The sequence below is a fragment of the Varanus komodoensis genome, unplaced genomic scaffold, assembly GCF_004798865.1.
Source record: "Varanus komodoensis strain SLA01 unplaced genomic scaffold, ASM479886v1 scaffold87, whole genome shotgun sequence".
In the NCBI taxonomy this organism is placed as follows: Eukaryota; Metazoa; Chordata; class Lepidosauria; order Squamata; family Varanidae; genus Varanus; species Varanus komodoensis.
In genome coordinates, this window is record NW_025336565.1 from 509,279 (window position 1) to 532,619 (window position 23,341).

A 23,341-nucleotide genomic window follows, 5' to 3' on the forward strand; every position below is an offset into this window, starting at 1 on the left:
ATGAACATAACCTGCGAATCCACCCAATTATAAAACCATAAGGGTGCTTTTCCCGGCTGAGTAACTGGAGGCTTCGCCCGTCTCCCCATCCCAGGCATGGCCAAACCGTGTGGCCGAGTGACTGCGATACACTCAGCTCTCTCTCTCCTTCTTTTTCCACTGGAACATCTCCAGGGTACATTAACCGCCACCCCAAACAGACCATCTCCTAACGTGACTCCTTTCTGTGGGTAAATATGATTAAGTTCCCCATTTTCCCTGAGACCACCACAGGGCCACCCCATTCCTGCCTATCGCGCAGCTCTTACTGGCTCCGGAGGCCTGGCTGCCCCCCACCAAAGATGGGGCGCAGTCGGTGTCCACGCGAGTCCACCCCACAGAGTTCCAGCACCCAGAATCAGGGCCTTTCTCCATGGCCGCCTGGATTCTCCCCCAAGCAGAAGGGAGCGTGTGTGTGCCGGGGTCGCCCGAAAGCAGGGAGGGGCCCCGCGAGGCCTGGCCCGAGTCGGAGGGGCCTGGAGAGACTCACTTGATCATTTTGTACAAGTCGGGGTCGCTGATCTTGACCGTGCGGGCCACGTTCCAGGAGACGTGGATCATGGGCACGATGGACTTGACATTCTTCACCTCGTTCCACTCATACCGCTCCAGCGCCAGCTGGTACTGATAAGCTGTGCGGAGACACCGAGACGTTTGCTGGGCTATGGGAGAACTCGGCCCCGGGTGCAAGAAGGGTGGACTTTGCCGCAGCCCCCCCTTCACGCAAGCACGCCCCCCCCCCCACGGTGAGGAATGCGGCGGAAGCTCTTCCAGAGCTCTCCCCTCCTCACTTCAACCAGCTGGGTGGGGAGAGCGGCCCCCGTCTGCCAATCTTCCCGTGAGCAAAACACGGCCGGGATACAGACCCGTTCTTAGAGGAAAGGCTGTTTTCCTGCCCACCTGGCCCCCGTTCTCAGAATGGGGAGTGAAGGAGTGTCTTATGCTTCTTCAATTAAAATCCGGGGTGGGGTGACTTCTGCCCCCCACCAAGAAGAAAGCACAAGGACATGGCGGTTTCAATACCGAGCGTGGAATCTGCGGGGCTTTTGCGTTCACAGGCCGGTTTGGCCGCAGACGAGCCCCGGATGTTGTCACAGGGTCTCCTAGCAGCCCCCAAGATTGAGTGGACTTTTCTAAGGGTGCAACCCCAGCCAGACTGAGGAGGACAAAAGGCCTACAGCTCCCAGCATGCCCCTGTCCCACCCTGCACAGAGGGCACCTTCGGGGGGGAAGGAAGGAGGAGGTTCGTGAGCTCCACACCCGAGTGAAATTCTGCTTCCAAAGGCTTCGGCGTGGTCTTTGTCCTAGGAGACCCGCATGCTGCCCCCGAACAATTCGCCACCGGCCTGGGAAGCCCCCGAGCCCCCCGCTCTCCCAGGATCTTGGCCCGGCTCCCTTACCTGTCAGCGGGCCGACGTTCCAGGCGATGTTATTACACCACCCGGTGGCCTGGACCCAGTGCACTGTCCCGGCGTTGATCCACACCAGGTCTCCGGGGCGCTGGATGAAGCGGTACACGGGGATGTTGGACTGGTAAAGGTCTTCCAGGAGGGGCCACCATGAGCCAGTCAGGTAGTCCACACCATGCCTGCGGAAAAGCAGCAGGGCGATGCGGCGGGAAGGCCAACTGGCACGCACCGCCTGCTCATCAGCCCGGGCAGGAGTCCCGTGGGAGTTCCCTGCCACGGCCCCTCCAGCGGAACAGCCGTGCCAGAGGGAGCGGCCGGCAGGAAGGGCAGCCGGGCACGAGCGGGGACTCGGCCGCCCGGCAGAGACCTCGGCACGGCACAGGTGCCCTTGGCCCCGACCCCTCGTCTGTGCCGAGGGGGAAGCCCCCCACCCCGACCCGGGGCCTACGGGAGGGCTGCCCGGCCTACCTGTCACAGAAGGCACTGATGCTCTGCCAGTAATGTTCGTGGACCGCAAACCATTCGCAATCCCCCGGCCCAATGTTGATATTCACAGAGCAGAAGTTATTGTTTTCCTGGTGGCCTGCAAACGGGGGGGGGGGGGGGATCAGTCCCGTGAACAGAGCCCTGCGTGGGCAGGAGGAGAGTTTCTGGAAGGCTCCTGTGGGACGAGGGTGCCTGGAGCCCTTTCAGCTCAAGGGCCGGACTCAGCTCAGGTGATGCTGGGGTGGGGAGCACAAGCGGCAAGAAATACCAGCCGCGGGGGGGGGGGGGGGCGTCAGCTCGCGCTGCCAGGAGCACAACCCCCCCGTCTTCGGCAGGCTTTCCCCCGCCTAGGACAGGGCACGAAGGGTGCGAGAGCCAGGAAGCCGCCCACCCATCCGTGGCTGCGGGGGCCTGCAGTCAGCGGGGGAGGCCAGGTGGGGCCCCAGGTAGGTCCAGCCCTCCAGTGCAGAGAAGCGGTCCCTGCCCCTGGCGCGGTCACCGGGCCCAGCGCAGCCCACGTGGCGTGGCTGCCGTGCGGCTGCCGGGCACCTTCATGTACCTGGCGTGCGGCTGCCGGGCACCTTCATGTACAGCTGCACCGTGTTCATGCCCAGGATGGTGTGGCCCACGTGGCTGAGCATGTTCCCCGTCGACGTGACGCGCATGAAAGCCGGCAGCTTCAGCAGCTCCTGCAGCTGCGGTTTCCATCTGCAGGGCAGGGCGGGGGTGAGGCTTTCAAAAAAGGCATGCCCCTCTAAGCCCTTCCCGCAATTTTGGGATTAGTAGCAATCCACGTTCTGCACTCCAATCTTTCCATATACTCTTCCCCATACCTGCATGTTTACTCACATGTCATGCTAACAAAACACCCAAACAAGCCACCTGCGGTTTGGAGAGTCGTCACAGAATCCATGAGAATGAATACAAAAAACCCTCAATGAAAATATTTAAAATATTTCAGCAGTGCTTTTTTTGTTAAAAATAAAAAGGGTGCTGGAACTCGTGTCTTGAGGTCGCACTTTTACACAACGGTCGCCGCAGGCAGTAAGCACTCAGCGCGCGACCACACGACCGATCCCAAGCCAAGCAGCGCCCTCACAATCAGATACACAAGCAGCCTGCAGGCACCACGTTAATGATTCTTGCTGCCGACCTGCTACGCCCAACAAGGCGATTCACAATCACTTGGGAAAATCCGTCAAAAAATGGTGCCGGGTGCGTTCTATGACAAAAAAACCCTGCATTTGAGAACAAAACTTTCTCTCAAAGAGCATCTTTGCTCGACTTACCCAAAAGCTCCCTGCAGCACTCACAACATTCACCAGGGGAAAAACCCTTTCGGTCAGAGCCCCGGCTTCTGTGGCACGAGGACTCGCTCAGCGGGCACGGGCCCGTGGCTCTGCTTCGGCCGCCTGCCGGCACCGTGGTGCCAATCAGCCGGTTTTACCCAGAAATTTGCTCCGGCCCAGTGGCAACGAGGGAGAGCCACCCCGGTCATGGCACCAGCTCCTGAGCCCTGCCCGGTGCCAACGCTGTTCTCCTCCCCCCATCAGCTTAGCTCTGCCCTCGGGGCCAAGCCACTCAATGCCGCGTGGGGCATTTAATGGCGCGTGTGGCCTGCCCACCAGAGCCCCGAACATACTGAGTGCGCTGAATTGCTCAAATGGCTGATCGTTCGATTTTTAACGTTATCCTGGGTTTTAGGCTGTTTTAATGGTCTCCATACTGTATTTTGTTGGTATTGGAAAACTGTTGTTAACCATGCAGAGAATTTGGTTAATGGAGATATTAATTTAGTGAAATAAATAATAGTAATTAGTATTAGCACCAATGCACAGCAGCACCCATGTGTACTGGTCTTTCCACCTCTGTAAGTTTAAATCTTTTATCATGTTTTAAATCTTATTTATTTTGTTTTATGATAATTATATCCCACCTTTGTTTCCTTTCAAGGAACTCCAGGTGGCTTACATGCTTCTATGCCTCTCAATCTTATCCTCACAACCACCACCCTGTGAGGGAGGCTGTGACTGGTCCAAAGTCCCCCCCACACCCCGCTGCCTCCATGGCTGAGCAGGGACTCCAACCCGGATCTCCCACCCCGCATTCCCAACTGCTACGCCATGCTGGCTCTATCGGTGCCATTCCAGTTTACTTTGGCCTTTCTATCTTTTTAATATCATAGTTTTATATACACACAGTTATTTTGCTGCAGCGGGTTTTGTGAACTGCCCAGAAAGCACTGGCGATCGGGCAGGGAAGCAATGGAATGTAATTTTAAAGATTTTAAAATTTCGAAGATCCTCCTGTTGGCTTTGCTGCACCTGGCTGTTCTTGCCTGACATCGCACGGCTCTTGGCTGCCCCCCAGGGGCCACCGTGGGTCACGGCGGGTCAAGCCACTTCTCCCGTGCCGAGTCAAAATTTGAGCATGAGGAGGCAGCACAGAGCCGCGTCACAGAGGAGGCGCCCTTCGGAGAGAAGGGCCACTCTTGGGACGGTTCCGGAACGTCATCGTGTTTGCAATGCCAACCATGGCCATGGAGGGGCAGCAAGGGGCGATTCTGTCCCCCCCACCTGCAATCCCCGCTTGCAATGGCAAACGTTCACCTGCAGGGGGCAAGGGAAAGCTGCAATGATACATCCCGGCCACTTGGGGGCAGCACGCTCTTATTCCCTTGCAAGGGCCAAAGCGACCACAAAGAAGCAGCCTAGAACATTCTGCGGGAACGCCTCTGTGTGGCCGCAAGGGGGCGACGCTGAGTGCCGCTTCCCTGCAGTGCCCAGTACGGCCACAAAGCGGCGGCAGAGAGCCACCGAGAGGCCAGGACTGGGGTTCACCTTCCCTCAGTCCCCCGTTTTCTCAGAGCCACTAGAAGCCTTTCAGGCAAACCATTTGGGGGGGCAGCAGAAGCAATCCAAGCAGCAGCTTCACAGGGGGAAAGCAGAAAAGCAGGCGCCCCTTTCGTTCTCCTGCAGCACAGGAGACGGGGCAGGGGCCCGGGGCTGTGGCCTGCCGCCCTCCCGTCCCGCCATTCTCACCGCTTGGCATCGGAGAGGTCGATATTGGTCCCAAACTTGATAATCTGGTGCGGCTTCTGGTCGGGATTGCTAGGAAGAGCAGAAAAGAAAATATTAGGATGTGAGATGCAGAACGCTGGGGAAGAGGAGGCAGAGGTGCCAACGTGCCCCTCCTGCCCCTCCTGCCCCCACGTCTGAATATTAACTTTGCAATCCTGACCCCCACCCCACCCCCAAACCGTGCAAGCTCTCCCGTGAGACACGGCTCCGTCTTTCTCCTCCAAAGACTGCAGGCATTTCGCCATGGTTGTGCGGGGAGGGGGAAGAGAGTGTGGTGCCCCCGTGCCCCCACCTCAAGAGCACCAGCACCTTAATCACGGCCAAGCAGCAAGGAGGAAGCACCGCCTGGGAATTCCCCACTGGGCCGAGTGTAACGTTTCAGGGCCAGTACTGGGGACTGCATGCCCAAGACAGCCCTTCCCTTAGCCACAGGGGGACTGGGGGATACCCGGCTGTTTCTACATGCAGCCCCCAGTGTGGAGGGCGCGCATTCCCTCCCTCCTGAGAGGAAGTCTTCCTTGCTGACCAGGCGTGGTTTTAAGCCTCCCTTGTTTTCACCAAACTATTTTTGTTCTCTGTTTTAAGATTTTTGCTCCTAAACCTGCCCAGCTATAGAGAGAGATACGAAGGCGGTGAATCAAATAAAAAGAATATTTCCTCCCTTTAGCACGACATACGGTGCTTTTCAGCCAAACCCCTGGAGAGGCGCATGATAAGGAATAAAAGCCATCAGAGCGATGGCTGCAGTCGGAAGAGCGCGCACGGTGCAAGCGCCACGGCGGGGAGGGGGGGTTCTACCTGGGAGGCGTTTCTGTGGTGCTGTCTGGTTCGTCGGCTTCCTCGTCATCCGTTTCCTTGTCTTCCTGCCTCGACAGAGGGGAAAGGTGGCAATGGGGGCCCTCTTTGCACCCATCGCCCCTGGGTGGAGCACCCCCGCCCGCCCCCCGAATCACGTGCTCTCCCCCAGGCGCCTGGCTCAGCAGGGAGGCCGCCTGGCCGCGCATGGAGCTGGGCCCCTCACCTGAAGGGACTCCTGGAAGGAGGCGGCCTGGTACTGGGCGTACTTGGCGATGGTGGTGTACGACCGGCTGCTCTCGCAGGGCCAGACTTGCTTGGCCCCCGACAGGTCCCAGTTCTCGTCCGAGGGCTGCTGCACCTGCGTGCGCACCTCCACCGCGTGCTCACCGCTCGCCTCCACGAGGGTCTTGGTGCTGAAGAGGCCCAGGTCTGATGGGGGAGGAGAGACACGTGTCTGGACGGGGAGCCGAGAGGGCCCTGGGTCGCCCCACAGCTGGTGGGGCAGGCAAGGCGGCACATCCCCTCTGTTGGGCTGGCCCCCATCCTCCCGGGCCGCTTCTCCCCTGCCTCTGCCTCTGCCCCGTCCCGGCTGCTCAGGCGCCCCTTAATCACGCACATTCTGAAAGAAGCCAGTTCCACCCCACTTCCCACGGAGCTTCACGTCCTCCCTCGACTCTTGCTGGCTCCAGAGTCTCTGGGCCACAGAACCGCGACGCTGCCACCATCCGTGGAGGCCGCCACGTCAACCCCAGCCCAGCGCAGGGACCGCGCGAAGCACCTGACCGACGGCCGCGCTGACTCTGCCGGAAAGCCTCTGGCGACGGGAAGCCCGGCGGCTCTGCTCTGAGCGCTGGGAAGTCTCCCCGATGCTCCCCTAAACGCCCCTGCCCAGACCAGCGGGGTCTCCCCCGGCCTCGGGCGGGAGAAGCAGCGCCTTCCCTATTCTGCGGGGCAGCCCTCAGGAAGCGCCGGCATCACCTGCCGCCATCTCCTCCCACTGGGCCTAAGCACGCCCACGTTGTTCCCCTCCTTCCCCGCAGGACTTTGCTTCTAGGCCCCAATCCCCCTTGCTGCCCTTCCCCGAACTCCTTCCAGCTCATCTGAAACTTTAGCGCGCACCGGGCGGGATCCAGAACCGGCCACAGGATCCGAGGTGAAGCGGAGGGGGCTTTGGACAGGGTAGGTCTCTGGGAGCCAAAACCCGCAGCTCCCGCTTTGCAGCCGTGCCCTGCGGGGACTCATATTCTGCTCGTGACCCCCCATCTCCCCGTGCCCCTTTTCACCGGCACCTGGCCAGCCCGGCACCCACACCTGGCACCTGCGCAGCTGACCTCTCTTTGTGGCTGGAGGGCTGCTGTGCTTTTTGTCACGGGAGCCATTATTTTCTGCTGGGCCTTCTAATCTGCCGGGAGCCTTCTGAATTTTGCTCCTGCCTTCTAAGGCTATCAGCCACCCCAGGCGATCCTGCCTCCTCTGCAGACTTGCTCAGCCTCCCCACACCTTCTCCCCGCGAGGCGCTGATAAGGAATAAGCACTTACTGAGGCGGAGCGATCCGGCCAAGCCCCGGATGACGGTGATGGGGTTCTTGGGGTCGGTGCAGAACTGCAGCAGCACCGGCGAGAAAGCGTCCCGTTTGCTCTCCAGCTGCAGAAAGTGAGAGGCCCGTCAGCGCCACGAGGACCCCTCGTCTCCCCGCCACCCAGCCCCATCCTCAGAGCGGCACCCACCCGGCACCTGAGCGCTGACCGCAGCCTTTCCTCGGCACGGCGCCCTCGGGATGTGCCGGGCTGCACCCCAGCGTCTTCGGCCAGCTGCCCCGGGAGCCGCAGTCCGGCACAGCTCGAGGGCGCCGTGCCGGGGAAAGGCTGACCAGCCCCGATGAGGCTGGAGTCCCCCCACTGCAGCCACGAGGCCTGGCCCGCCTCCCCCACCATGCCAAGACGAGAGGGCTTCACCCAGCATTCCCAGTTCCCCTCTGCAGCCTGCCTCGCACCCAGCAGGACTCCCCCGGGCCCAGAAAAGATCCCTCCCCACCGAGTGGGCTCAGATCCGCACCTGCGGATCATGGGGTTCGTGCTTCGTGCAGGCACGGGACCCTGCCAGATCGTTCACACGCCGCGCCAGCACAGGCGACACGAGGGAAGGCCGTGCCCAGGAGACCCTTCCCCGGAAAATTCTTCCTGCCGGGAAATTCTTTCTTCTTTGCCCTTTCCAAACGGGCAAAGAAGCCACGCTGGCTGGGGGGAGATGTTTCCACACCAGTTCCAGAAGGCTGAACTGGTCAGGCCGAGGCATCCCACGACACGGAGGCAGGGAAAGATGTCTGTGTCCGACAGAGTGCAAGACGCAGCCAAACAGCAGCTCGCTCGCAAAGGAGGGGAGGCGAAAATGACGCCGGGGGCCAGGCTCAGAGCACGGGGGGCTGGGGAGCCGCCATCGCAAAGTGCTGTGGAAGTGGGCCGAGAAGGGGACGGGGTGAAGCTCCCGTGAGGAATGCCTTGGAGGAGCAGCGTTTCGCGCCTCAGGAACAAAAGGAAGCGGAACGCTCCACGGACCCAAGCCGGGCATTCGGGGCTCCAGCTTTGCGCTGGTTCCCAGCAGAAGCGAGACCCGGATCTCAGAAGCAGAGGCGGCGCTCCGCCAGGTGCCTAGCCGAGCGGGCTGGGGGGGGGGGAGGAAGAGGAGGAGGAGGAGGTGGGGGAACTGGGCAGGGCACACTGGAGGGAAGTGGAGGAAGTACACACAAAGAAGGTAAAAAGAAAACAAAGAAACTCCCGAGGACGAATTGAAGGAGGGGAAAGGGGAAATGGTTCGCGATCTCTTCCCGTGCTGGAGGTCTCCGGCCCCACAAGCAGAGTGGGTGGAAATGCTGGGAAGCCTTGCTGGGGGCGCAGCAGAAGTGCCCACGACCCGCCCACACAGAATGATGGGGCTCCGCGCAACACCCCGGGTAGGAAGGCCCACCCTGACGAGGCACGGGGCACGGGCGGTGCCGAGGGCAGCGTTCCGCTTGGCCCCGAGACGGTGGGCCAAGCCCGGATGTTCTGCTCTGGGGGAACACGCCTGGGCGTGGGGCTGGGCGCACTGCCGGGTCCTGGGAGGCCACGGGGGCTCCTGCCAGCACCCGGTGGCCCGAAGAGGCGGCGCCCAGAGATCTTCCCGGCTTCCAGAACCGAAGACAAGCCCGGTCAGGTCAGGCAGGCCTCACCTGGCCCACCAGCTGCCCAAGGAGCCGTCCCCTTCCACCCGAGTTCCCCGCCTGGCTCCTCGGACAGCACACAGCCAGCGTGGCTAGTGGCCACGGGGGGCCTCCGCCTCCACGACCCCATCCAGCCGCCTGTCAGAGCCAGCTGGTGGCCTTCACCGCTTCCCGTGGCAGCAGGTCCCACAGGTCAATGCCGTGCGGTGCGAAGGGGACTCCCTCTGATGCCCCGAACCTCCCGCCTGCCTGCTGCAGGGGAAGGCCCTTTTGGGAGGGGGGACGCCCCCCCACCGGCTCTCTCCAGAGCCTTCAAGGAGAGGCGCTGCTGCCGTGCTGCGACCAAGCCGTTTGCAGCAACTGCACCGAAGGCGGACGCCGGCCAAGGCCCGGCTGTCGCCAGCCCGGGACGGCGTAGCCGCGGAGGAGATGAGGGGAGCGTGGGGCAGGCCGAAGGACGTGGGCGGCTGCGGCAAACAGGCCGCCCCAGAACACAGGGAACTCGGCCACTTGCGGACTGAAGGGTCCCACAGAGGAACAAACGGCCATTATCTTGAGGCGTCGGGCCAGATACCGAGACGTCCCAACAGCCTTCCCATTATATGGGGGAGCACGCGAAGCAGTCGCTGTAGACAGAAGACTCCTCAGACAAGGAGCACAGCCCGTCCCCGGGGCGTGCTCAGTCGCCTTTACGAATGCGGAAGACGCGAACGTGGGCCCGTGCAAACCCAGGCAGCGTCCATCCCAGAGTTCAGGAGGAGGAACCAAGCGAGGGAAACGTCGTCTCTGCTCTTCGAAAAGCGAAGCGATGCGTCAGGTTTCGGAAGGAGGGGAGCCTTTTGCCAGCCACGGCTCAGCCTGGAGTTGCTGGCCGAGGATGAAAGCCACGGAACGGGTGGTGCAGAGCGTGGGACGACGGTGAGGACCAGCGGAGCCAGAAAAGCGCAGCGGCTGCCACCGTCTGGCAGCCGGAAAGGTCTAATCCGGCCCCTGGCCAGGGGTGCAGCGAGCCCACGCAGGAGCCTCCCCAGCTGAGCGCTTGGCACCGCACGGGCTGCTGGATGGCTTCTCTCCGGAAGGGATCTTAAAAGCGAATCAAGGAGCGTCGTCCAACGTTCAACCAAAATCTGCCTTCCTGCGACGCAAAACGTGTCAGATCCAGCCTTCCTTCCCAGGAAGCAGAAGGCAAGCCTTTGCTGTCCAGCCCTCTGCTTGCATTATGTGGGGGATATCACCCCTCGCAGCCAAAAATAAATGCAGGGTTTTTGCAGCCGCCGCAGCTCACGTGGCCGACTCGTGCTCCGCGTGCGGCCGGCAGGCATCTTCAGATCTCGTCGGTGTGTGTCGTGGCCGAGCCGGCTGTGCCGCGGTTCTTTGTGCGGCCCCTCAACGCAGACCACTGTGCCTGCCGCGCCCCACCATCCAGTCTGTCTCCTGAATCGCATTTCTGCTTCTTAGGCAAAGGATGCGTCATCCAAAGCGGCCGAGGAACGGACCTCAGGGAACAGCTGCAGAAGGTTCTGCATCCCGCGGCTCAGTCATCAGCTCGAGGAGAGGCCCAAGTCAAGGAATCGGAAGAAGACCGAGACCGGGGAGAGCGGCAGCAACAGAGCAAGAACCCCCCCCCCCATTTCACGGGAGGCCGTGGCCCGGCCCACCCACACTCCCGTGTTCCCCACGACGGTGAAGACGACTAGCAGGAAGAAATGGGCGCGTGCCACACGTGGCGCTGCCGAGGAGCCTTGCAAAGACGAACGGGTGGCTCCTGGATCAAACCAAGCCAGAACTTTCCCCGGAGAAGACCATCTGGCTGGGGAAAGACGGAGGCAGGAAGAGGAGGAAGAGCCACCGGGAGAGGGGTGGGCTTTGACGGGGAAGCCAGCAGCCTCGGTTCTGCAAGAGCTGGGCAGGGAGGTCGAGGGTCCCCGTGAATCGGAGACTATCGGATGGCGTGAATCAGCACCAGGAGAGTTGTGTGGCAGGGAGGATTTTTGAGCAAGATTGCAGCCAGAACCGGGTCGACGGCCGCAAGATCTTAAAAACGGGCTTTTGCCCTGTGACGGGGAAGGGCTGTTATTCTTAAATCCGCTCTGCCTTCAGCTATGGCGAAGAGACATTTGGCCATGGCAGAGGCATGCGAGAGGGGATGGCCCAAAGGGCTTCCCGAAGCTCCACAGACCAGTGTGACCCTTGCGAGGGAATGCAGGAGGAAAGGGGAGCAGGCGCGTATCACCTCCAGGTGTGGCTGCCGGGATGCTGCTCTCCGGGACCCCGGAAGCGCACTGGAGATCACCGGTCCTCCAGAAACCACACAGGGCTCTTTTTAAAAAAAAAAAACTGCCAGTGGCTTGAACTGGGGACAGAAAGTCTGGAAGATTCCCTCCCCCTCCAGAAAGCAGGGCAGGAGCACAATGACTGATGATGTGGAGGATCACTGGGGGGCGAGACGGTTTGGGGGAAGAAGTGGGAAACACGACGGACGAGGCTGGATGTTCTGTGTGCAGCAGCAGCAGCTTTGCAGGGGCCTCCCTAGGGTGCATTCAGCCCCACACTCCCGGGAGCCCCCAGCCCCCCCCCCCCGGGGCTCTTGCTAAAGGCCAGGTCAGCCATAGAGCTCCTGCCCCCACCCACCCGAGGAGAGGCACCATGTGTCACCCGGAGCTCAGGAGAACCACGCCAAGAAGGGGCACAGCACGACTGTTGGCCTCCTACTACGTCGCCGATCTGCTGACCCCCGGCTGTAAGGAGGCCCCCTTGTACCCAGGGCAGCTCTGCTCTGCCCCCTTCCGGCATCTGGAGTCACACATTTATAAACCTGTCTCTCCGTCCATGAGGACTAGAATCTTTGCTGCTGCTTCTATTCCAGTGCAACCCACATTCCGCACCTTAAACCCCATACCCCTGCCCCATGCAATCCTCGCGCACAGCACCCATTTCAGGCCTTTCGCAACCGCCTCCCAGCCCAGCCCCGCCACTAAGCGCTGTGCTCAGCATTCCCCCGCCCCCATCCCCCCCCCGCCACAAAGGAGGTGCTTACATAGATGCTCGGGGTCGGGGGGCTGAGTTTGTCCCGGGGGAGCTTCTCGTCCACTTTGATCTGCGGCTTGACCGAGTGGGTGGGCGACAGGTATGACTCCTTGAACTTCCCTTTCACCTTGGTGCTCCTGCCGGGGAGATGCACACAGAGAAGAACCAGAGAGCGGCCGTTAGCCAGGGGGCTGGTGCAGAGGTGCCCCCTTTCTAGGGGAGTTTAAGACTGGCGAGTCCCCGCAGCGGGGTGGGAGTCCAGGAAACCCCACATTCTGCAGGGTCAGACCTGTCCCGGGAGACCTGGCGTGAGCACGTGCTTTTGGGGAAGGCCGCTTGCGCAAGGCTAAGAACGGAAGGGACGGGCACGCCGGTTACGCCAGAGAGGCGGGCCGCTCGCCCAATTTCGGCCACAGGAGAAAATCCTGAGAGTGGCAGCCCAGGAGCTGTGGCCCTCCGTGTCCTGGGTGCAGGTGTCCAAAGGCGGGGGCCAGGCCTAGCCCGCTGCCTCCCTTATTCTGGCCAAGGTCCCTCTGCCTTGTCGCGGCGCCACATCCATTGCCAGGCCTGACCCTTGCCCAGACACCTTGCGAAAACAAACAGAACCCGGGCAGGGGCGGGTTCCAAAATGAAAGAAGCAGAGAGCGATGCGCAGCGCCGACTCCCGCAGGCTTCCTTTTGCAAGCCACCCGTTATCATCCTCCACCCAGCAGGCGCTCAAGCACTTTCCACACAAGGCTCCGGCGTGCCCGCGACCTTTGCTCCAAGAGGACTCTGCCCCCGGGAGGGTCTGGATCAGCAGCCTTCTGCAGCTGGAGGGCTGATTTCAAGGGCAAAGCACCAGAAAGGGGGAGCAGGGCCAGGGGCTGTGGGAGGGGAGGGCCTGGCTCCTCGCCCACACGCCCCTCCTGCCCTTGAATGCACCCGTCCACCCCCAAAATCCACCACTCTGCAAGCGACCAGGGTCACATCCGGACTTGGTGGAAAGACCTGCGTGGGTCGCACGTCGTTTGCCTGCAGGACGCCGCTCCGTCCCTTCCAGGCAAGCGCACCTTGACCTGGCACCTGCCCGTCTGCACCAGCACTACTCTCCTAGCATCCCCGCCTGTCCCCGGGACCCACATTCCCCATACCTTCCTCCTTCGCCTGATGGCTGTGCTCCTTCGGTTGGCCACATCCTTTGCGGGTTCAAGAACGAGCCAACCAGAAGGAGAGGCAGGGGCTTCCGTACAGGCAGTGGGGAACCCCGCGATGCCCCCGCTGCCCAGCCTGGGCCGCCGCCTCAGATGCGGAAGCGGGTTTTAGAAAGCAACCAGCTAAAAAAGGTGGAGATGCCGCCGCATTGCCAGACTGGCGGTGAGAGAGAGATCCAGCGAATCTCGCAAGACCAGCTTGCGCCTCCGGCTTCATTTCCGATGCAGTGCCTCAGGAGGGCGGAGAGGCGGCCGCAGCCCCAGGGATCGCACTTCCTGGGCACTGCACTTTCCTTTTTTGAGAAAGGAAGCACTGTGCCGCTAAGAGATGCCTGGGAAGGTGTGGGCACGGCCCGGTGAAACGTTACGAGGCAGCGAGACGGCTGGGTAAAATTCCGGGAAAGGCCTGGAGGGCCCCGGGCAGCCGAAGCATTGCGAATCGAGCAAAGTAACTTCACCGTGGCAGAGCGGAGAGAGCGAAATTTATGTTCCGAATTCGGGGAATCCAGCTTCTCTTAGTTGAGTTCTCTTGCCACTTTCCGGCTCGCGTGTGGACGAGTGGGGGGCTGGTTTGTTTTTAAATGCAGAGGACGGGCAGAAACAGAGGCGCAGGCGATGAGCCAGCAAAACTGTCAGGAAATGCGAAACGGCAGGAAGGCAACCCGCTGCTGCGGAGCCTGGGAAGGGCATCTGGGGTTTGAGCCCGAGGGGGCAGGGGGTGCCCCCTCGGGCCGGACCCCCCAGCCTGACACCCTTTGCCCGTGGCCTCATTGTGGCTTTCTGCCACGCTCCGCCCTAACAGGCAGCCAGCAGCTCACTGCGCCCCAAGATGAGTGAGCCGAAAACGGGGCTGGGGAGAACGGGGGGACCACACGAAGCTCTTCCCGCGGGAGCGGCCCGGGCGGGCCGAGGCTGCACGCATGTGCGCTCTTGAAGCACGCGCACGCCGGGGCCTGGCGTGCCTCTCGCCGCGGGGGAAGCGAGTGCGGCGACTCAACGCCGTCTCCTCCTCGCCCTCCTTCCCCGGGCCACGAGCCACGGCTTGCGCGCCGGGGGCCACGTGTCCCCTGGGAGCGCCCCTTGACTCCAGCCCTCCTCTAAATCATCCCCAGAGCCCTCCCTCCCCGCAGACGCCCACCCCAGCAACGCCAGTGCACGCGCGTGGGGCACGGGCGGAGGAGGCAGGCGTGGGCCGAGAGGGCAGCGGGGCCAAGGCCGCTTCCGGGGCCCCGCAACCGCCCCGCGGGGCACTCACTTGCAGGCCCGCACGACCTCCGCGGCCGAGTGGCTGATGGTGAGCTCTCGCAGCGGGATGCGCCACTCCTCCACCTCGGAGGCAATGAAGGTCTCCTTGTCGCCGCTCTCGACCTTGATCAGGCGGATCTTCAGCTCCTTCGGCGGCCCTTCCGTGAAGGAGCGGAGCTTGAGCAGGTCGGCCGAGCACACAACGGCGGGGCCGCCCCCAGCCGAGCCCTCCTCCTTCTTCCCGGGGGGCTTGCGCTCGGGCTGGGGGGCCGCGGGGGGCGGGGGCGGGGGCTTGGCCCCGTTCTCGCGGGCCTGGGTCTCGCTGCTCTGCACGTCGAGGCTGCCCAGGATCTGCCGGTTCTTCTCCTTGTGGGCCTTGCCGTCGCGGTGCCGCCGGGAGCCGTCCTTGCCGGAGCGGCGGTGCCGGCGGTGCTCGCGGTCCCGCTTGCGGGACTCGTCCTTGGGCCGCGGGGCGGGGGGCGCGGGCGGGGGCGACGTGGGCGCAGGAGGGGGCGGCGGGGGTGGGCTGGGGGGCTGGGGCGGGGCCGGGGGGGGGGCCCCCGGGGGTGGGGGGGGCGGGCTCCTCTCCCGCTCGGCCCGCTCCACCAGGGTCTCGCAGGCACGGCTGATCTCCTCCAGGACCTCCGAGGCGCTCTTGACGGGCCGCGGGGCGGGCGGGGGCGGGGGGGTGGCCACGCGCTCCCCCAGCGCCCCGGCCCCTCCGGCCCAGGCTCGGCTTGAGGTAGAGAAGTGGGCCAGGGCGCCCGGGCCGCCCGGGGCAGGGGGCTTCGCTCCCGGTGGGGGCAGAGGCTTGGGCCGGTAGGAGTGCTTCTGCCCCTCCAGCACGCTGGCCAGAGACTTCAGCAGGGAGGTGGTGCTGCTGGGGGGGGGACTTGCCGCCCCCCCCAGGGGCAGCGGTGGCAGGGGCCGCTGGTGGGGGGCGCTCCTCCGCGTCCCGCTTGCCGAACCGGTACAGGCAGGGTGGCTCCGGGGGCTCCTGGCCGGGCGGCTTGGGGAAGTCGAAGGAGCCGGTGGAGGCCGGGGGCGGCTTGGGCCTGGCCAGGGGCGGGGGGCTGGGGAGCAGTGGGGCGGGCGGGGGCGGCGGGGGGAAGCTCTCCTCGCGCTCCTCCTCCCCCCGCCGGATCGACTCATCCAGCATCTTCATGATGTTCGCCAGCCCGTCGGGCAGGATCTTGGAGAACTCGGAGGGCTCCTCGAACTGGTCTTCGAGGGGGGGGCTGGCAAAGCCGAAGAGGCGGTCGGGGGCGGCCTCCGTGGCGGGGGGCGCCGCCGGCGGGGCCGGGGGTTTTGGGTAGGGGGGCGGGGGGGGGGGGGGGGGGGGGGGGGGGGGGGGGGCTCTCTGGGGACCGGAAGGTTCCTGAGGCAACGGTGGGGCTCGGCGCCAGGGCCCCGGGGCCGACCGGGCCCTTCTCCTCCCGGCCGCTCTCCTGCAGCCAGAACTCGGGGGCGGGGGTGGGCTCAGGGCTGGCCGAGCGGGGGGGGGGGGCGGTCGCGGGGGGCTCCCCCCGGTGGGGCTCGCCGCACGCGAACAGGAGCTCTCCCAGGGGGTCCCCGCTGGCCTTCCCCTCCCCCGCTTTGCCACTGAACGCGGCGCCTTTCAGCCATGGCAGAGGCGGGGGCGGGGGCGGCGGGGGAGGGGGCGGGCACTGTGGGGCAGGCGGGGGCAGTGTGACCGCTGGTGCGGGCGCCCTGGTGATGGCCAGGGGTGGGGGCAGGCGGGAGCAGGGCGGGGGGCGGGGGGCGAGGCAGGAGGGCGCTGGCCGGGGCAGTGGGGCTGGCTTGCCCTCCCCGCTCTCTGCCGTGGGGCTGGGCTGCTCCAAGGCCGGTGTTTGGTACTGGTCAGGACCCTGTGGGGCGGACAGGGAGAGAGGCGGTCAGGGGGTGGCCGCAGCCGCCCGGTCCCCCACGACGGGCCCGGCTCAGCTGGCACCCCGACGGGCCACCCCGGGGCCTCACCCCCCTCCCCGGTGCTCGCTGGGGACGGCCAGGTCCCCCCCCGCCCACGGCCCCCGCGCCCGCCCCACTCACAAGGCTGTCCGGGGCCGGCTGCCCCCGCGAGGTGCTCTTGCTGGTGGCGGGGGGCCCTGCCGGGGCCGGGGCCGGGGCCGGGCGCGGGGCGTAAGGCACGCAGGCAACAGTTGCTGGTGTGGCGGTGGGTTCTGGGCGCGCCCGGGCGGCTCGGCCGTCTCTAAGGTCACTTCCGTTGGGCCGGGCCAGGCAGCCGTGGCTCTCCAGGGGCGGGCGGTGAGCCGGCGGCGTGCGGGGACTGGGCGCGACGGCCGGGGGGCGGTGCGGGGGCGGGTGGGATCCGTAAGCGGGGGACGGGTACGGGAAGGGGTGAGCCACCGAGTTCCTCTGCTCCTGGGGGGGGGAGAGGAAGAGAACACCTTTTACCTGGGAGCATCCTTTGGCCCTCCCCGCGCTGACACCCGAATCGGCCCTTTGCCCTGAGAGCGAGCGTGATTCCTCCCGTGCGACCAGCAGGTAAGACCTGGGCACACACTTGCGAAGGTGTCTGGGGGGCTCCACAGCGGCCTCCCCCGAGCGGGTGCCCTCCGGAGCACACCTCCCATCATCGGCAGCCACGGCCCGTGATGGCTGCGGCCGATGGGCGGTTGCAGTCCGGACGACCTCCGAGGCTGGAGATCCATTCCCGGGAGCCCCCCGGCCCCGGCCCCATTCTGCAGGACTGCTGGAGCGGCCCGCTTCCCCCTTTCGCAGCTGCAAGCCAAGCGCACGGCGGAAGCAGAGCGGGCCCCAGACGCTGCCCAGGCAAGCAGGCAGCCCCGAACTCACAGCCTTTCTGAGTTCGAGGTCACGGGAGCGGGAAACGTGCGACCCACGGTTTCGTGAGTGCGCGGGGTCAAGCCCCTCCTCAGGCTGCATGCACTCCCTGCAAGAAGCCCTTCAGAGCCCTGGGGGCAACCTGTGACCCCCGCCGCCTCCCACCTCGCACGCTGGACCCATGGGCTGGGGGCAGCCTTACTTGTCTCTCTGGGGCAGCCACGTTCTTGCGCTCCTGCCCCCATGAGTCTCCGTGGAGCGGGTTCCACAATCCCGGCTTAGGCAGCTGGTAGTGGGGGGTGCCCAGGAGGCCCAGCCCGGGGAGATGCTGGCTGACCCCATTCCCACTCTGCTCCAGGGTAGAGGGCCGCAGAAAGGGCAAGACAGAGAGACACCGTCAGCGCGCCCCGCCTTCCCGAGCACCCCCTCGAAGCACGCACTCTGCCCCCAACTCCAACTCCGGCCTCTCCCCACAAGCGCCCGAGCAAGATGGACCTCCCCTTGGGGAGCCGGCCGCAGGGCTCCCCGAGCCAGGCTCCATGCAGTCGAAGCGAGGCTGGCCACGGCTCCACGCGGCCCTGCAAGCGAGCCGCCGGGCCCCACGCGGCAGGACGAAGCATGGAGGGCGCGTGCCCTCAGAAGCCCTCGAGGGAGCGCGAGGCGCCAAGCATGAAGCACAAGCGACGGGCATGAGAGAGGAAAGGGACAGGCCGGCCACCAAGTGGGGGCATCACCTCCACCGCTGCCAGGCCCCTCGGCCGTTTCCACGCAGCCCCCTGGTACCTGGTCAGGGCTGGTGCTCCTCCGTCGCTTCATGGGGGCGGGCAGCTCCTCGCCGTGCCCTGGGTGGGGCGGGTGCTGGACGGGGGGGATGGGCTGGACCACGGGGGGCTCCATCGGTGGGCCGGGCCGCTTCAGCTGGGGGTTGCGCTTGGCCGAGAAGTTCCTCTTCTGGAGGAGGAGCGAGAGGGAAACAGTTGCCGGGGCTGCTTGCCGGGCCTCTGGCCCCCAGGCCCACGGGGTGCGACGAGGGGGCAGCGGCACATGCGGTGGAAGGCCTGGGACCGGGCGGCTGCAGGACAGCCCCCGCAGCCCCGGCAAGCCAGTGAGGACATAACGAGGCTCCCGAGTCGATTAGCTGTCTGTCATGTGCACAGCCCCGCACAGGATCCGTATCTTATCTGCATTAATTGATTGGAGCAGGCAGAAGATCGGGCAGGTTAGACCCCAGGGCCGTGGGAAACCACGACGAGAGTCGCTCGCGCCTCAGCAGCAGCAGCAGCGAGACAGTTGCATTTCAGGCCGCATCCCGCGACCCAACGGTGCCCTGAACAAGCTGAACCCATGGCAGTCAGACGTCGGTGTCCGAATCCCATGGAGTTGACTCCCATGGGCCACACAACGGGGGAAGCCAAGCCCCTCCACCTCTGCCCCAAAGGGGGTCTTCCGCGTACCAAGGCACCCCCCACTCAGAAACTGGCCACTGCTCCCTCGTTGACAAAAATAACTACTCCAATACGCACCTTACTGGGCAAAACCTACATTGTGTGACATTTTGAGGTGTGCACCAGAAAACAGCAATATGTTTACTATTTGAGTGTACAGGAAACATAGATATTTGTGCGGCTGGGTGTTGATCAGCCAACTGCGTTATAAAAGACGCATGCTCCCGCTATCGAGATGGAGTTGCGCTTTGTAGCCAGCACGTGTAGGGAGAGCTGGGGCAGCATCTGTGGGCCCCTCGCTGGGCGGGGACGATGGCTCAGGACTGAACGACAACCGCTGTGGCGCCTGGGTGAGGGAGGCGGAGACAGAAGGGTCTCCACTGAGCCGAGGGAAGATGCTCCCCGGAGAAGCGCGAGTCGGGGCGGGCGCAGGGCCTGCCCTGGCCCAAGGCTCCACAAGAAGGGAGCAGAGCGGAGCAGGCCCGTGGCTGCGATGGCAAAGGGGACGCAGGTGCCCGTGCTCTGCCCTCTGGGCTGGGCAGGGGGTGATGGGGGGGGGGGACCCACCTCGAGGTGCAGGAGGTTCCAGACTTGCTGAAGCGGAGGTAGCAACCCTTTGGCTCGGTGATGAGACGACCCAGAATGGAAATTCCACAGCTGAGCCTGGAAAGGGAGAGTGGAAAGGTGGGGTGAGAGCTGGGTGGGCCCCAGGGAACCTCAGGCTGCCCCCCGGCCCCCACCCCCTCCCCACGACCAATTCCATCCCCATGCAGCCCCCCGAGCTTCCCCCACCGGCCCTCCCCCGCTCGCGCCCGGCTCCGCTGCACCCGCGCACCTGCTGCAGGCGCCCGATCCGGGCGTGCATCTCCTCGTAGCCGCCGTAGTCGCGCTGGTAGCGGGCCGCGTTCTGGTAGCAGCGCATGGCCTCCTCGGAGTTCTGCTCGGACTCATAGACTTCGCCCAGCTGCTCCCAGAGCTGGGGCTGCCCCTGGTCCCGCAGCAGGGCCTGGACGCAGGCGTGGATGACCTCCAGCTTCCCATGCAAGGGGCGGGGGGGCAGGTTCCTGGCGGGGGGGAGGGCGGCAGCAAGAGGAGGCGTGGTGAGCGAACCAGAGCGCGGGGGGCGGGGGCAGCCAGGGCGGACCGGGGCGTAGCTCCTGCGAAGGGGCGGCAGGGCCCAGTGCCAGAACGGGGGGAGATCATGGAGCCCTGGTGCCCTTGTTCCATGGGGTGGCGTTCAAGAAAGGTGCAGCAGGTGGTGACTTCAAGCCAGTCGCTCCAGGCAAAGGAGCAGCGGGCTCGCAGCTGGGGGACACGCCACCCGGCCACTAACTTCTGCGGGGCCCTGGGCTCCAGCGCTGGGCACCTCACCCCCCTCCCCAGTATACCAACTGGGGGCTAATCTGCTGGGGTCCAGGAGGGCCTGTTCCACCCCGCCTGCCTGCCTGCCTGGCTGCCCCCCGCATGCATGCACTGCCGAGCGGGCGTCCGATGCCCCGGGCCTCGGGGGCTGCACTTACCCCGGGGGGTAATAGCCTTTGCTGTGTTGCCCCATGTTAGCGCCATGGTTGGGCGGCAGGTGCGGGGGCAGCTGCGGCTGGCCGACACTGGCGGAGCACCTGGGGGGCAGCGGAAAGGAAGAGAATCAAGGGGAAGAAGCTCAGGGGGAAACGCCTCCCTCAAGAGGCGGCGCGAGGAAGGAAACCCAGCCCGGGTGCGCTCGCGGACGCCCCGCTCCGTATTCCTTCCAGGCCCCTGGGGCTCGGCTGCAGCTGCAGGAAGCTGGCAGCCACGGTTTCCCGGCCTGGGGCCGAGCCAGAGATGGACCCGGGCCTGGGAACGAGCGCTCCTCCCAGGCCACCTCACGAGCCGAGCCGAGCCGAGCCGAGCCGGGCCAGAGGGGGACAGGGGAGAGGACACTCGTGGGAAGGGGGACGCTTGGGGCTCGCCCCACTCGGAGCAGGGGAGTCGGGTCCTTCCGCACAGGCCGTGGGGGATCCCTGAGGGAGTGGCCGTCCCGCACAGAAGGGCCAGTCGCTCCCCACGTTCCGCTGGGCAGGCAGCTGTCGTGCCCTTCTTCCAGGGAGAGTCTGCTCTTTCGGGGAAGGCATGACTTGGGCCACTCATTCTGCTGATTCTATTCAGGGGGGAGGAGGAGGCACGACGGAGGCTGGGAGCCCGTCTGCAAGTCGTGGCAGCCCACAGGGGCCGTTTCTGCTTGCGGCCCTCAAGCCCTTGTGCGTCTGAGGGTGGGACGACCCCCAAGCAAGCCCCAGGCGATGAGAATGCCCCCTAACCCTCAAGCAAGCCTTGCTGCCCGGGTTCACAAGGCACACTGAAGAGTGACAGGCCAGGCGCCTGCAGGCACCCCGAGAAAACAGCGTCCCGGGGCAAGCCGCCCGGCCCCGACAGCCCCCACCGCAGGCACGCTCTGCGGGAGTGAGGGGTCGGAGGCGGGTTCGTTGTCCTACACGGGACCGCCTGCCAAAAGGCCTCTTTGCCATCCGGGGTGCCCCAGAGCACGGTGGCTTTACCCACGTGAGCCAGCACTGACGCTACCACTAGCCGGGCGCTGGGCTGGCTGAATGGCCCACAACCGCTTCCGGCCGCTAGTCCCTGCCCCTGGGCCAAGCCAAGTGGAGGGGAAGCCTGCCCATGCCCGTGGGCCCCTTGCTCTGCCCCTGGCGGCTCTCCCCAGAGTGGCTGCAGGACGCAGGGAGGGCCCAGGCGCCGTTCTGGGAAGCCCGGCGGCCCTCCACCCTCTCCACTGCCAGCCTTCTCGCTTGCCTGGTGCGGCCAACGGCCGCTGCAGCAGTTGTGGAAGAGGACGCTGCTTCCACGGCGCACGGCGCTTGATCCCTGGCAAGCGCTCGCCCTGCAAACGTGGGAGCTCAGACCCGGGGCCGCTGCAAAGCAGGCCGGGGCCCAGGGAGCCAAGCCCGGGGGACCTGGCAGATCCCTGCCTGCAGGACAGATTCCTCGTCCGCCCCGGCTGCGTCCCGCCCTCCTGTCCCCAAAGAGGTACCTGCCGCCCGGGAGCCACGGGCGAGAATGGCATGCGCTCCAGGGCCCGCTGCAGCCCAGGTTGCCGACAGCAAAAGGGTCCCGCCCAGCACGGCCCCCCAGCTGCTCCACGGTGCGATGCATCCAGTCTGCGGGAGGAAGAGGGACAGGCTCAGAGGCCAGGTGGACGGCGGGGCCGCCCCCCACCCCCCCGCCTCCCCTTCCTCGAGGCCATGCTCGCCTCCTTGAGCCCATCTGCCCCAGCCAGGCACTTCCCCAGAGCGTGAGCTGCCCACCTGGGGCCGGAGCACTGCAGCCCTCATCAGGGCAGCAAGAACAGATTTAGCCACCTGCACATCTGGAATGTCTCCCCGGAATTTGGGACAGGAACCGTCCTGCTTTTGCTGCGGGCACCAAAACCCCTTTGGCAACACACCCGGCTTATATGCCACGATCCTGCTTAATTAACCGTGTCTTTGTTTGCTGGTCAAGAGGGGGCAGAGAGGGGGCAAGACTCTCACTCATGGCCCAGCGAAATGTGCTTCCAGCGGCAGCAGGGCTGCGAGAGGAGTCCCAGTCTGCCCGGAAGCGTTCAAAACCCGGCCAGGCGTTTACGTCAGAAGGCCAGTCCAGAGTCAAACAGGGCTTTTCAAAGTGGTGTTTTGCACATGTGGAAAGCCTTTTTAAAGGACTTTTTAAAATGGGGAAATAGGGGAGAGAGATGAGGAAGTAAAGATGTAATCATGCCAACTCCCCCCCAGCCCACATCCCCTCTTGTACCTCTCCCCAATGCAAGTGCTTACCTCTCCTGCCACAGTGGACGCGTCTTGGTACCCCCCCCTCCACCCCCCAGGATCCGAGCGACGGGTGCCCCCACCCAGTCGCTGCTGGTTGCGTCTCCTCTGTTTCTCCCCTCCTCCAGTCACTGCCACATACAAGGCTGGGAAAGAGAAGAGAGAGATGGCGAGAAGAGGTCATTTGGCATTCACGGAAAGGAAGAGGTATCCTTCCTTCGCTTGGAAGGGGCTTGCAGCTCAGGGCGTGACTCCAGAAAGCCAGGCCAGAAACCTGTTAGCTTCCTAACGGATAAATAAATCCGCGCCTTGCATATCCCCTTATCTAGAACTATTTACAAGAGTACCTTTAACAGGCATATTTAACGCATCCCAACTCTTTAATGCATCCCAACAGCTATCATACCCGGATAACCCTCGCTGAATTTGAAGTTCAGCACATTTCAATGAACGCGTGCGAAGGAAAGCCACCATTGTGTATGCTTTTGAAAAACCAAGCAACATCTGGAATCTCCATGCATTTTACTGAAAGGCATTTTTGCCCCTGGTTTGGAGCGGTGTTTTGGGAAGGGCGCTCCATTTCCAGACTGAGCGGGTGCGGACGCAGCCTTTTAAATGTTGGCACCCGGGGGTGGGCTGGCGCTCGTCGCCTCATGGCCGCCACTGGACCGAACGCGCGGTCGCCGAGTCCCGCATCCTCCTTCATTCCCAAGCTCAACATCCCGTCCGGGAAGGTAGGAGTTAACAAGCAGCGAGTGTCCCTCCAATGAACACAGGCCTAGCCCCCTGCCGGGCGGGGCCGCTCTTGCCCCTTCCA

At 64.4% G+C, this 23,341-nt stretch overlaps 1 protein-coding gene across 1 annotated transcript in view; it reads right to left on the minus strand.

Annotated features, from left to right (window-relative positions):
• KDM6B (lysine demethylase 6B) overlaps positions 1–22,548 on the minus strand; it is a 28,180-nt gene extending 5,632 nt beyond the window's left edge. Inside the window, exons 1-21 of the mRNA XM_044417116.1 lie at positions 22,534–22,548; positions 21,753–21,879; positions 20,248–20,346; positions 19,563–19,791; positions 19,295–19,390; positions 18,066–18,233; positions 17,485–17,631; positions 16,527–16,859; positions 16,227–16,345; positions 15,422–15,802; positions 15,014–15,369; positions 14,488–14,929; positions 12,050–12,176; positions 7,352–7,457; positions 6,036–6,241; positions 5,813–5,877; positions 4,976–5,044; positions 2,494–2,642; positions 1,917–2,031; positions 1,440–1,627; positions 530–671 (exon numbers count right to left, since the gene is read on the minus strand). Coding sequence (XP_044273051.1) covers positions 530–671; positions 1,440–1,627; positions 1,917–2,031; positions 2,494–2,642; positions 4,976–5,044; positions 5,813–5,877; positions 6,036–6,241; positions 7,352–7,457; positions 12,050–12,176; positions 14,488–14,929; positions 15,014–15,369; positions 15,422–15,802; positions 16,227–16,345; positions 16,527–16,859; positions 17,485–17,631; positions 18,066–18,233; positions 19,295–19,390; positions 19,563–19,791; positions 20,248–20,346; positions 21,753–21,874 — 3,659 coding nt within the window. The 5' untranslated portion in view covers positions 21,875–21,879; positions 22,534–22,548. The remainder of the gene's footprint in view (positions 1–529; positions 672–1,439; positions 1,628–1,916; positions 2,032–2,493; positions 2,643–4,975; positions 5,045–5,812; positions 5,878–6,035; positions 6,242–7,351; positions 7,458–12,049; positions 12,177–14,487; positions 14,930–15,013; positions 15,370–15,421; positions 15,803–16,226; positions 16,346–16,526; positions 16,860–17,484; positions 17,632–18,065; positions 18,234–19,294; positions 19,391–19,562; positions 19,792–20,247; positions 20,347–21,752; positions 21,880–22,533) is intronic.
• Positions 22,549–23,341: the final 793 nt, after the last annotated feature.